The sequence below is a fragment of the Melospiza georgiana genome, chromosome 19 (assembly GCF_028018845.1).
Source record: "Melospiza georgiana isolate bMelGeo1 chromosome 19, bMelGeo1.pri, whole genome shotgun sequence".
NCBI classification, from domain to species: domain Eukaryota; kingdom Metazoa; phylum Chordata; class Aves; order Passeriformes; family Passerellidae; genus Melospiza; species Melospiza georgiana.
This window is the reverse complement of record NC_080448.1, coordinates 12,168,884-12,181,566: the sequence shown is the minus strand read 5'-3', so window position 1 is coordinate 12,181,566 and position 12,683 is coordinate 12,168,884. Positions and strand designations below refer to the sequence as shown.

Below are 12,683 nucleotides of genomic sequence, written 5' to 3'. Positions count from 1 at the left end.
CCCATTCGGGCTCCACTGCCCAATTCTGAAAAATGCAGGAGCTCAACTGCACCTCAATCCCAAACACACACTACGAGCCTTTCTTGCTTTTATTGTTATTTTCCCTGCAGGGTCAGCAGAACTTTTATTTAAAAAGCAAAAAGAGGCACCTGAGATGTCAGAGCAGCTCCCCCAAGGCTGCTGGGGGCACAGCCTGCACACCAGGAGAGGCTCCCCATCCCTCCTGCAGCTTCATGGGGCTGCCTCACTTGTGTGATGGTGTCAGGAGTTTTGACTGAATCCTGAATATATCCAATTATGTGTGATGCTGACAGAAAGGAATATTGATAGTCAATAATTATAGGCTTTTCAGGCCAACAAAGTAGCTCTTCCCTCTTTCAATAAATTATCTTATGACATCTATCTTAAAAATTGCTATGCCAGGCCAGACCTAGCCTGACTCCAGTGACTTTCCATCAGATGCCATCTCAAGTCAGGATTTATAGTTTACTCACAAAGGATGGTTAATGTGCTGGATTTTTCAGGAAGCAGAGCAGCTTTTCAGCATCCTCCCTCCTGCCCCACAAATCATGCTGATCTCAGGGAGCTCAGAGAGGGAAACACCTCCTGCTCTCAGGGCTGCCTCCCTCCCCACGAGGGAGATTCCAGCTCTGAGCTCAGCCCAGGGAGTGACCCAGGAGGGAAATGGCTCAGACATGAGGGAGCTGTGATGTGAGTTACCAAGAGAGACCTGACACCAAATTCCAGCTGGCACTCGGGGAGAAACAGAGATTTACCTGGGGTGTTCCTGCACATCTTCCCTGGGAGGTGCTGCCCACGTCTCAGTCAGGAAACACAAATTGCACAAAAGGGGTTTACTGGCTGTCTCTGGAAATTCCAGCCCCAAAAGGCTCAGGGACATGTGAGCAACTTTCCCTGGTGTTTCCACAGACCCTGAGCGGGGCAATGCTGCCAGGCTGCATCCACCAAGCTCTAATTCCAGGAACACCAGCATTCCCCACTGATTCCAGGCTCTAATTCCAGGAACACCAGCATTCCCCACTGATTCCAAGCTCTAATTCCAGGAACACCAGCACTCCCCACTGATTCCAGGCTCCAGGAACATCAGCATTCCCCACTGATTCCAGGCTCTAATTCCAGGAACACCAGCACTCCCCACTGATTCCAGGCTCTAATTCCAGGAACACCAGCATTCCCCACTGATTCCAGGCTCCAGGAACATCAGCATTCCCCACTGATTGCAGGCTCTAATTCCAGGAACACCAGCATTCCCCACTGATTCCAGGCTCTAATTCCAGGAACACCAGCACTCCCCACTGATTCCAGGCTCTAATTCCAGGAACACCAGCATTCCCCACTGATTCCAGGCTCTAATTCCAGGAACACCAGCACTCCCCACTGATTCCAGGCTCTAATTCCAGGAACACCAGCATTCCCCACTGATTCCAGGCTCCAGGAACACCAGCATTCCCCACTGATTCCAGGCTCTAATTCCAGGAACACCAGCACTCCCCACTGATTCCAGGCTCTAATTCCAGGAACATCAGCATTCCCCACTGATTCCAGGCTCTAATTCCAGGAACATCAGCATTCCCCACTGATTCCAGGCTCCAGGAACACCAGCACTCCCCACTGATTCCAGGCTCTAATTCCAGGAACACCAGCACTCCCCACTGATTCCAGGCTCTAATTCCAGGAACATCAGCACTCCCCACTGATTCCAGGCTCCAGGAACACCAGCACTCCCCACTGATTCCAGGCTCCAGGAACACCAGCATTCCCCACTGATTCCAAGCTCTAATTCCAGGAACACCAGCACTCCCCACTGATTCCAGGCTCTAATTCCAGGAACACCAGCATTCCCCACTGATTCCAGGCTCTAATTCCAGGAACACCAGCATTCCCCACTGATTCCAGGCTCTAATTCCAGGAACACCAGCATTCCCCACTGATTCCAGGCTCTAATTCCAGGAACACCAGCATTCCCCACTGATTCCAGGCTCCAGGAACACCAGCATTCCCCACTGGCTGCCCACAGCAGGAAATCTCCTCCAAGCCACAAATCAGCCCAGACCCCCAGAGCCAGCTGGGGTAAAACACACCCAGAGCTGTCAGATTTCTTTTCCCAAAAGGAGGATTTGTGTGTGCTTGCACAGGTGTCACTCACCGGATTCTCCTCCCTTTGCTGGCTTTCCTGTCCACTTTCTTCTTTATTTTGCTCCGTAACTTCTGGATGGCCAACCACTGCCTGGGGAATGCAGAACAGCAGGAGCACAGCTCAGAGCCACTCAACACTCCCAGAAACACTCTCTGATCCCCAACTGCATTCAAAGCTCCACTTCCCAACCACAACTTCCTCAAGTCAAAGAAGTTTCCAGCAGGGAAAAACTTCTCCTGGTTATAAATATTTTTTTTAAACTGAAATGAGAGTCATCTCACCTGATTTATACAATGGAAACTCGACATCAGGGAAAAAATCTAACAAAATCCAATTACTGCAATCTTAATATAATCTTAATTACTGTAATCTATTTTATTGTAAAGTCAGATAAATGTACAATGCAATCACCACTTAAATGTAATTTTGTCTATATCGTGTTAAATCATAGTGAATAGCTTTCCATAATATTCCAGACGTACACAAAATAAATCTGACATTGCACTAAAATCTGGGTGGTATTTTACAAGGAGAAAAGTTGTTTCACCATCAAAACATTTCTTGATGCATTTTCTTCCTCTCCCTATAGACACCCCCCCAAATTGTTTCAGGGAAGAGCCACACTCCAGCTTTCCTTGGTTTTTACTCTTTCCTGAATTGCACCCCATGGCTATTTCAATGTACACTGCTCATGAAGTGGCATTTGGAAGATTCTTTACTTTCTAACTCTAGAATTAAACAGATAAATAAGAGCTTCTCTGCATCAAATTATAGTTTAGTTCTGCATGCAGGGAGCATTCATTGTGCATTTTCATTGTACAGAATCCTTTTTTACAGGAGGGATACACAGGAATTGCTTGAACTGATGTCAGAAGGATTATTCTGCTCAAACAACAGCAAAGCTGAGTTAACAAAGAGCCAAAGCCAAACTTCAGCAGTGGGCAGGCAGTTTTTGTGCCACTGAGAGACAGAAACACCTGGACCAAACCTGGAAATACCTGCAGAGGATTACACACACACAGCTTCAAGCCAGACTGGTGACCCACAACCTCTGCTGGAGAGGAGGATTTCCTGAATAATGGCACCACGGCTCCTCCCAGAGCACTGAGCCCTCTGCACTGAGCTGTGCTGAAGGCACAGGGCTGTCCCAGCCCCTCACTCACCTGCCCATGGCCACCTGGTCGTTGGGGTCCAGGGCTGTGGTTTTGCGCTCGATCAGCTCTCGCAGGAGCTGCAGGAGAGACAGAAACACATCTGAGACAACAAAACCCACCTGAAACAAGCAAAACCCATCTGAAACAAACAAGCAAAACCCACCTGAAATAAGCAAAACCCACCTGAAACAAGCTCAACTCATGTGAAACAAGCACAGCTGCGCAGCCAGCTGCCCCAGGTGAAATGGAGCAATGTGCAGGACAAGCCCAGCCCCACAGGCTGCCCCCAGTGCTGGGGAAGGGCAGGGGAACTGAAACAATTCCCAAACAGAAGCAATGAAACAATTCCCCAACAGAAGCTGGGCAGTGATGCTCGCTCAGAGAACAGCAAGGCAAAATCCCTTTTATGGCTCCAGCAGGAATGCTCAGGCAGCCTTTTCTATTTCTTTTCATGCCCTGAGGGCTGGGGTTTGTCCTCCTTGCCTCCTGCAGCCAGAGGATGCTGTGAGGAGCCTTTCTGGATCCCTGACTGGGGCTGTGTGTTTATCACCACTCTCTGCAAACCCTGCCTGCTGTGCCCTGGGCACTGGCCAAGGTATCAACATGAGGAACAGAAATAAACCCTCCAAAACTGAGGGGAGCAAACTGCTTTATGGACACCTGCCAGTGAAGGTACAGCTCAGAAACACCTGGAACTGGCCCACCTGGAACCACAATCCAGGCAATTCCAGGCAATTCAAGGATGCAGGATGCTTTTCCTCCACCCTGTACTTCCCTCTCCTTCAAGGCACACCACCACATTACCAGAAAAAGAATGATTCAAACATAATTAAAAACCTGCCACTACTTTTTTTTTTTTTTCCAACTTGCTTATTTTTAGAGATTATTACCACAGCAATTACATTTAAAAATTCCAGGAGCCAGGCCACTGGTTTATTATCACCAGAAAACAGCAAGCAACTTCTCTGCCCTGTTTATCTGATTGATTCCCAACATCTTTCTGGCACCCAATCTATCAGTTTATCTCTGCCACTTCATCACAGTCACTTCTGGCAGCTAAATACAAGATCCAAATCCAGTGTTACACAGACACACGACACAGCAAACCTGTGTAGCACTGCCACTCTGCAAACAGCTGCCCTCAAGGCTAAGCAGAAATGGGATCTTGCTTTCCAGTCAATATTCTGTCAGCAGCAAGGTGGGAGGGAGGCTTGGAGCAGCAGCCACAAGTGGTGCAGAGAGCTCAGGGAGGTTTCTCCTGCTCCAGCAGCGAGGGGAAGAGCTGTGTGCTCTGATCCTGCCCCTGGCTGTCACACCCAGCCACCCTGGGCAACAGCAGCAGGGCAAATCCTGCAGGGCTGGGCTGCTCCTGCTGGCACAGAAATCCTGCAGCACCGTGGAGAGCCCCAGCTGTGCCCACACAATGCCAGAGGGCAGCTGGATGGGATACTGGGGAGGAATTCCTGGCTGGGAGGGTGGGCAGGCCCTGGCACAGGGTGCCCAGAGCAGCTGTGGCTGCCCCTGATCCCTGGCAGTGCCCAAGGCCAGGCTGGGCAGGGCTGGGAGCAGCCTGGGACAGAGGAAAGTGTCGCTGTGATGGGCTGGAACAAGATGAGCTTTAAGGTTCCCTCTAACCCAAACCACTCCACAATTCCAAGATGCATTTTTGGGGCTGGCTCCTAACCCTGAACCAGTTCTGTGCTCCAAATGTTCTTCAGGGCATCCCAGCTGTGGCACTGGGGGCACTGCCTGGAGAGCAGAGTGAGGCAAAGATGAGAGAGAATAAAATAAAAAAAAAAAAAAAAAAAAAAAAAAAAAAAAGAAAAAAGCAGGAGCAAGAGGGAAATTAGGAAATGGAAATAAAAGCTGTGAAGCATCTTGCTACATCTAAATAGCAAAAGTCTCTGAGCTGAGGTTATAAATCATGCTAACAATGGTTACTAAAATAAAAGTGGATGTAGCCAGAGGCTACCACTGAAAAAGTCAGGCCAGCTGGCTGCCTTTGGTCTTTAAGGATTTGATTAGTTTTCTGTTTTCTGCTTTCTGGTTCAGAGTCCTGCATCCAGCCCCTGCTCCAGAGCCAGCCAGAGCCTGGGACACAGAGTGAATGATAAATTCATTTACTGAATAAAGCAACACTGTTTTCCCAGCACAAGACTTAAAGCACTTCCCAAATGGTAATATTTCATTAAGCCTGGCGATTCTGCTTCAAATTTATTAGCCAAAACAGAAAACTCTCATCAGACCCCATATATTCCATTAGGAGTGATATATGGTGTCTCCCAATGTCTAATTATTAACTAGGAAGTGTGAGTAAATCACCATCAGCCTCAAGCCCTGATGTGTGAAGACAGAGTTAGGCAATCCCAGCATCAAAAGGCTTTGATTTGAAAGAGATCCTGCTTTGCTTTCCTTCCTTCACCTCTGCCCTGAACTGGGGAAAGCTCAGTGTCCCAGGGCACACACACAGCACAGGGAAGAACAGCTCCATCCCAGGCCCAGCTCAGTGTCCCAGAGCACACACAGCACAGGGAAGAACAGCTCCATCCCAGGCCCAGCTCAGTGTCCCAGGGCAGCACAGGGAGGAACAGCTCCATCCCAGGCCCAGCTCAGTGTCCCAGGGCACACACACAGCACAGGGAAGAACAGCTCCATCCCAGGCCCAGCTCAGTGTCCCAGGGCAGCACAGGGAAGAACAGCTCCATCCCAGGCTCAGCTCAGTGTCCCAGGGCAGCACAGGGAGGAACAGCTCCATCCCAGGCCCAGCTCAGTGTCCCAGGGCACACACACAGCACAGGGAAGAACAGCTCCATCCCAGGCCCAGCTCAGTGTCCCAGGGCACACACACAGCACAGGGAAGAACAGCTCCATCCCAGGCCCAGCTCAGTGTCCCAGGGCAGCACAGGGAAGAACAGCTCCATCCCAGGCTCAGCTCAGTGTCCCTGGGCACACACACAGTGCAGACAAGAACAGCTCCATCCCAGGCCCAGCTCAGTGTCCCAGGGCACACACACAGCACAGGGAAGAACAGCTCCATCCCAGGCTCAGCTCAGTGTCCCAGGGCACACACACAGCACAGACAAGAACAGCTCCATCCCAGGCTCAGCTCAGTGTCCCAGGGCACACACACAGCACAGGGAAGAACAGCTCCATCCCAGGCTCAGCTCAGTGTCCCTGGGCACACACACAGCACAGGGAGGAACAGCTCCATCCCAGGCTCAGCTCAGTGTCCCAGAGCACACACACAGTGCAGACAAGAACAGCTCCATCCCAGGCTCAGCTCCCAGGGCCAGCTGATCCTGGCACCACCAGGACAAGCCATGGGAGCAGAGGGAAGTGTCAGGGATCTTGGTTTTGCTCTGGGTCCTGCAGCAGGAGCTCTCCTGGCACACAGCAGCACTCCCAGCACCACTGAAGGGCTCCCTACAGAATCCCCCAAGGCAGCTCCCCTCAGTGCCAGGCAGAGATGCACACAAACCCACTGGACACAGTCAGAAACGCCATCAGGGTGTTGTTCCAGGGCTCATTTCTCATTTTAGAGGTCAATTTTCATTGTAGAGGTTAGGTCTCATTTTCATGCACTATCTATCAGTGTTTCTAATGCTGCACTCACTGACCTTTGTGATTTGCAGACCCCTAAGAATTGCCAGTGGAGACAAAGAGCTAAGGAGAGCTGAAATCAGCCTCTGACAAAAGGCTGGCTTGTCTTACACCTTACAGAGCAAATCAAATTTAAAAAGAAGTCCATCTACAGATGCCCTGTAACAACATTTGGATTTCTACCAGAGAAAATTTAAGTTGCAGCTCAAATATTATTTTAAATCCCCTTGAAATGCTTTTTAAAAACTTGTTCTTATATTTAATAAAATGCAAGTGGAAATCACTGGGCAGTCTCTTTTTAAAGCCCATTTTATTCAAATTCAGGTTTGTGTAAATGCACAGATTTGCCTATTTTCAAAGAACCCATTAAGAGAAGCTCCAAATCAAGCTTTAAAATGTGTTATTAACCATCCAGCCAGCCATTTGAAAGATACATGCCTGTGATAAGAGTATTGTATTGCCATTAACCTGTGGGATGGTTCGAGACATCTCTTATTCACACAAAACTCTAAATGCATCTAATTAAAGCCACAAGATCAGCTGTCCATATTAATCACTCACCGGTTTAATTAAGGTAAACCAGCTTGTCACAAAGCCAGCCTTCTCTATTCCTCACCATTATTGACTTTTAATACTTCTCTGGATTGGTGATTCCTTGTTTAGGGCACTGCCAAATTCAGGGAGAGGACACCGGGGTCCCCCAGGAGCTGCTGGGGACACCAGGGGAAATCTCCATCAGTGAAATTTTCCAGAAAAGCACACGGGGGGGGGTTAAGGATGCTGATTTGGGGGTAAATCCCAGCTCTGAGAACCCCCCTGGAAGGATCTGGTGATTCCTTGGGTGCTCCCCCTCCACTCTGGTGCCCACAGCTGTCACAAAATGCCCCAAACCAGAGAGAGCAGAGGCAAGAAGGGATTATGGATATTCCCAACTCTCCCCAGGCATACCTGCTGCCAGAAGTGATGAACATTTGTTCTGGGAAGAGCTGCTACCAGTGGAACACTTAGCATATGAACACTAACCTAATTCCTGTTGGAAATAAACCAATTTCCACTCTCTCCTTTACCAGAGGAGTATTTCAAGCTAACAATAAAATCTCCACTGTAGCATGTCACAGCAGCAGCTCCCTGGTAGCACGCTGGAATTTTAAGTCTTAATGCTGCAATATCAGCTGTAATGAATCCTACGTAAATATGACTCCTAAAAATAAAAAGGCTTTTTCTTCCCTAAAAACCATGTATGAAGGAGGATTTAAAGGAAAAGGAAACCTCCAGCCCCTCACTGCTGCCAGTAATGAGGAGCTTCTGAACCACTTTAACTATTCCCACCCAAATAAAAATATTTCACTGCATTACTCAGCTCAGCTTTCCATCACCATCCAATATGGGTCATCACAACAAAAACTGCTTATAAAACAAGTGAGAAGCAGGAGAAAAGGCAAAGTGGGATGAACAGGCAGAAGAGAGTTAAATCCTGAATCATCACAAAATTCCACCAGACCCACCTGCTGAATTTTACTGAATATTAGACCTGGACAAGAAAATTGTCCAGAAGAAAAACAGATTAATTAAAGAGCTTTTTATTATAATCTATAATAAAACAGTGTAACTACTTATTCTGTTATCATTAACTTGTGCACATTCATCAAATCTGGTTCATTTTTACTTGCCTAATTTCACACTGACACATAGAGGAAGCTGATTTCCAGTGCAGTTCTTTATCTGAATGTTTACCTTTTAAGCAGTAATCAAAACAAATGAACAACTATAAAATGCTATTTAGAAGAGTGAAAAGGATGCCAAGGCAAGCCTGGATGCAGATTTCCACAGGAAGGAAGAGGCAGGTGCTGAAATGCAGGCTGCAATCAGTGTTATGCACAGGGGTCAGGGGTTGTGAGCACCCTGAGCCTGCTGCTGATCACTGCTGCAGAAGCAGCTCCCTCCCAGGGTTTATTTCCATGCCCACATGCAATCCCACACACACAAAGCAGTGCTCAGCTCTGACCCAGGGGAAGCAGAGCCATTCAGGGCCCTGGCAGCCCCATTGTGCTCTGCTCTCCCTGCTCTCAATGCAATGTTCAGCTCCAGCTCAGCGCCCTGACAAATAAAGGAAAGCACTTTATGAATCCAATTTAACTGGGAGGTGACAGAAAACACAGAGCCATTTTCCTCAGCCTCATGCCTGAACTGGCTCCAGTCTCTGCCAAACCCCACCGAGCATGGGACACAAACCAGGGCACCCCAAAACCACTGGGATCTGCACAGGAGGCACTTTGGGGATGGAGGAGAGGGGAAGGCTGGGAGGGGAGGAGAGGAGGAGGGAGGGAGACCAGAAAGAGCCCAGCAAGAGAGGAAATGGATGTGCAGCTGCCTGGCTGCTCAGCAGATGTCTGCCTGTGATGTACGAGGCCGGCAGAGGCTGTCGGAGCTGCTGCCAAGCCCTGCCAGGTGATTAAAGCCTGCTCCAGCCTCAGCACTGCAATTCCAGCCCCTGGGCTCCCCAAGTGCCACCCAAGGCTGCCTGTGCTGCCAGGTGCTGCTGGCTGGGGCTGCCCCTGCAGCTGGAGCAGCAGGGAAGGCAATCTGGAACCCAGCCCCTGTCACCCATCCTTCACCTCTGCCCGCGCCTCAAACTGCTCCAATTTGCTGCCACCTCCCTCCTGGGAAATGGCCAAGATACAGTTGTGCCTGGCAGAGCCATTTGTTTTACTCAGGTGACTCTCTTCCCTCAATGACCTCCATTAGTTTAAGTTTTAATTTAGATTAACCCCAGCACCCCAATTAACCAGGGAGGGGAGAAGCTAAGCTGGGCCTGCTCATATTTCTGAAATCACCATTTAGCACAGTTACAGTTATTAGAGGGAAAGATGGGGACACTCATCCATTGCTGTTTGCTTTTTTAAAAATTAACATTTCATGGGCAAGAAGCACCTTCTCTGCAGAGTCCTTGGACTGTCAACCTCAGCTGTTTCTCCACTGCACGATTTTGTTACACCAACTTCACTTCTTCTGTGTTCTGAGGGTCCAACTTGCCCCCAAAGCTGGGCTGCCGGGCCACTTGGACCCAAAATTCCACCTCAGTATTATCTCAAAAGATTTATCTTTATTAAGATTTGTCCTCAATCCCTGCTGCCAAGAGGACAGGCCCTGTCCCATCACCACTGGCATTCTCACATGGCAACAGCTCTCTCCTACTCCCCTAGCACTTCACTGGCCACTCTAATAATTATTCAGATAAAAAAATCTATCTTTCCAGTGATAAAATGATATTTGTTTAGTCCTGAAGGTCAGGCTCAGTGTGGATCACCAAAGCAGGCAGAGGTTTCACACTCTGGGGAAGGGCTTACAGTGACATATTCCTCAGTATGTGACAATTCCAGCTCTCACAAAGCTGGCACTGTCTTCATTAAATGAGTTACAAACACAGTGTTTCCCTGCACTGGATGCAGATTACTTGCTTCTAAGAATTCTGCAAATAAAGGAATAACTGGCCTGGATCCAAGCTGGCCCAGTTCCAGGGGAAGAGCTGGAGCAGCCCAGGAGCTCTCCCATTCAGCAGGTGAACGAGATGATTCACGCTGAGACGAGAACAGCTTTCAGTGCTCCTGAGGATGCTCTGGGACTGTTTTTCCTCAGGGGGCTCTGCCCACAGAGAACAGAGAGGATTCAGAGCTTTTTCTCCTGTGTTGTTTCTCAGGGAGAACAGGCACAGCTCCTGCAAGCTCACACCCACAGGGCAACTCCAAACTCACACAGCCCCAGAGCAAAAACTGAGAGCAGAGTGCCCTGAGGGACCTGCAGAGATTCTGGGTGCTAAAACAGGTACCTGAGTTTTACTGGTAAAGAGAAATACAGAGCACAGAACCAACTGCATTTTCTCTGTGAGCATTAAAACCCAACTGGAGCCGTAATTGCACCACACATTTAGCATCACCTACCTGGTGATAAAAGTCATCATCATCAAATATCTCCTCATCAATGTCCTTCAGGTGCCTGTTGGAGTCTGAGGCAGGGAGGACTTCCTGCAAGCATCAAGGAAATACTGAGAGCTCACGTGCACATTTCTGTCCCTGGCTCCAGAAACATCACCTGCAGCAGCCTGTAAACACACTTGATGATATGGAGGAATGGGGGAAAATTCCCAACATAACCAGCTTTTAAGGAGCAGGAATACATTTAAAGGCAAGGCAGAAACGCTGCCAATGCCAGAATAGATTTATGATGCCTTTACTGGGAAATAAATAGGACTGTGCAAAGTCTTTCTGGCAAAATACTACAGATATTTTTAATGTAATGGCAAAAATACATCTTGCAAGTCCAGTAATTCTACCTGATCTCTCAGAATTGAGTATTTATTCATTCTTAAATACTAAATTAATAAAGGGCTTACTACTAACATATTCTGTAGGTTATATGCAGTATGATCTTAAAAGGGACTTTCTGGGTTAAAGACTCTAAACTGCAGAGTGAAAACCAAGTTTTGCTGCCTCTACCTCAAAAATCAGATTTAGTGAGCAGCACAGGAGGGGCACAATCCCAGCTCAGGGAAAGCCTGTCAGGAACTGGGACAGGAGATAATCACAAAACTGGAATTTAAATGTTTTTCCTCAGCCATTACACTGCAGGAATCCACACTCAGAAATCCAGCAAAAGTTTGCAAATTTCTGGCTTGGCACTCTATTACTGGCATGTGTGGCTGCAAAGGGAGACCATTTTCTGTGGGAAAAAGAGATCATTTCCCTGGGTGAAATAATTTCCCTGGGGTCTGGTATCAGCTCAGAGGTGGCCCTAAGGGCATGCTCGGTCCTCCCTGGTGGCAGCTTTAGTTTTGAGAAACCCAGCAAAGTTTGGAAATGTTCAGGTTGCTACCCCAGTGTCAGCAACCAAGGGAGACCATTTTCCCTTGGAAAAGAGAAGCGTGGCTCCCAAGGGAGACCATTTCCCATGGCAAAGAGAAGTCACCCTCCTCCACCCAGCTCCCAAACAAGCACACCCCATCGCACCGCAGTTTCCCAGGCTGAAGCAATGAAACAGCAGCTCTGCAGAGCTCCCCAGGATGAATCAATGAAACAAACCCCTCCTCACCTCGCTGGCAGGCCCGGGCGGAGGGGCTGGGGCGGGCTGGGGCTCCTGCCTGCCCAGCACGGTGTACAGCGAGCGGCGGGTCTGCGTGCGCCGCAGCAGGCGCTCCCTGTCCAGCAGCACGTGCTCGATCTGCGCCAGCACCGAGCGCTCCAGGGCTCCAAACCCCTGCAGGGCACCAGCACTGTCAGACAACACACACACACACACACACAGCCTCTCCTGGCTCTGTGTCCCCACGTCAGCTCAGTGCAGGGATTGCTGCGAGCGTCTCTTATTTGTTTCTCCCTTCCCGACCTGAGGCGAGTTGATGCCTGCCTTAATAAAATGCCTTTGCTGTTCTGGCTCAGATTAACTTCTCCGTGATTAATACCAGCTCAGAGATGTGAGGAGAGCCTGGATCTCCGGGTGAAATGATTACACATTGTATTAAAGACTGCACATCTTGGAGGAGGAGAGCCTCAGAGGGCCCTGCTTCCGGGAGGAACCACAAACAGCTCCTGCAGCAAGAGTGACATTTTCCTGGAGATTATTGACTGTGAGGGGATGACTGGTTGAGAAGACACAGAAACTACCAAGAGACACCTCCCACTGTCCCAGGTTGCTCCCAGCCCCATCCAAGCTGGCCTTGGACACTTCCAGGGATGGGGCAGGCACAGCTGCTCTGGGCACCCTGTGCCAGGGCCTCC

At 49.1% G+C, this 12,683-nt stretch overlaps 1 protein-coding gene across 1 annotated transcript in view; it reads right to left on the bottom strand.

Annotated features, from left to right (window-relative positions):
* AATF (apoptosis antagonizing transcription factor) overlaps positions 1 to 12,683 on the bottom strand; it is a 37,141-nt gene that overhangs the window by 10,576 nt on the left and 13,882 nt on the right. The window contains exons 7-10 of the mRNA XM_058037795.1: positions 11,998 to 12,162; positions 10,851 to 10,934; positions 3,322 to 3,389; positions 2,168 to 2,248 (exon numbers count right to left, since the gene is read on the bottom strand). Coding sequence (XP_057893778.1) covers positions 2,168 to 2,248; positions 3,322 to 3,389; positions 10,851 to 10,934; positions 11,998 to 12,162 — 398 coding nt within the window. The remainder of the gene's footprint in view (positions 1 to 2,167; positions 2,249 to 3,321; positions 3,390 to 10,850; positions 10,935 to 11,997; positions 12,163 to 12,683) is intronic.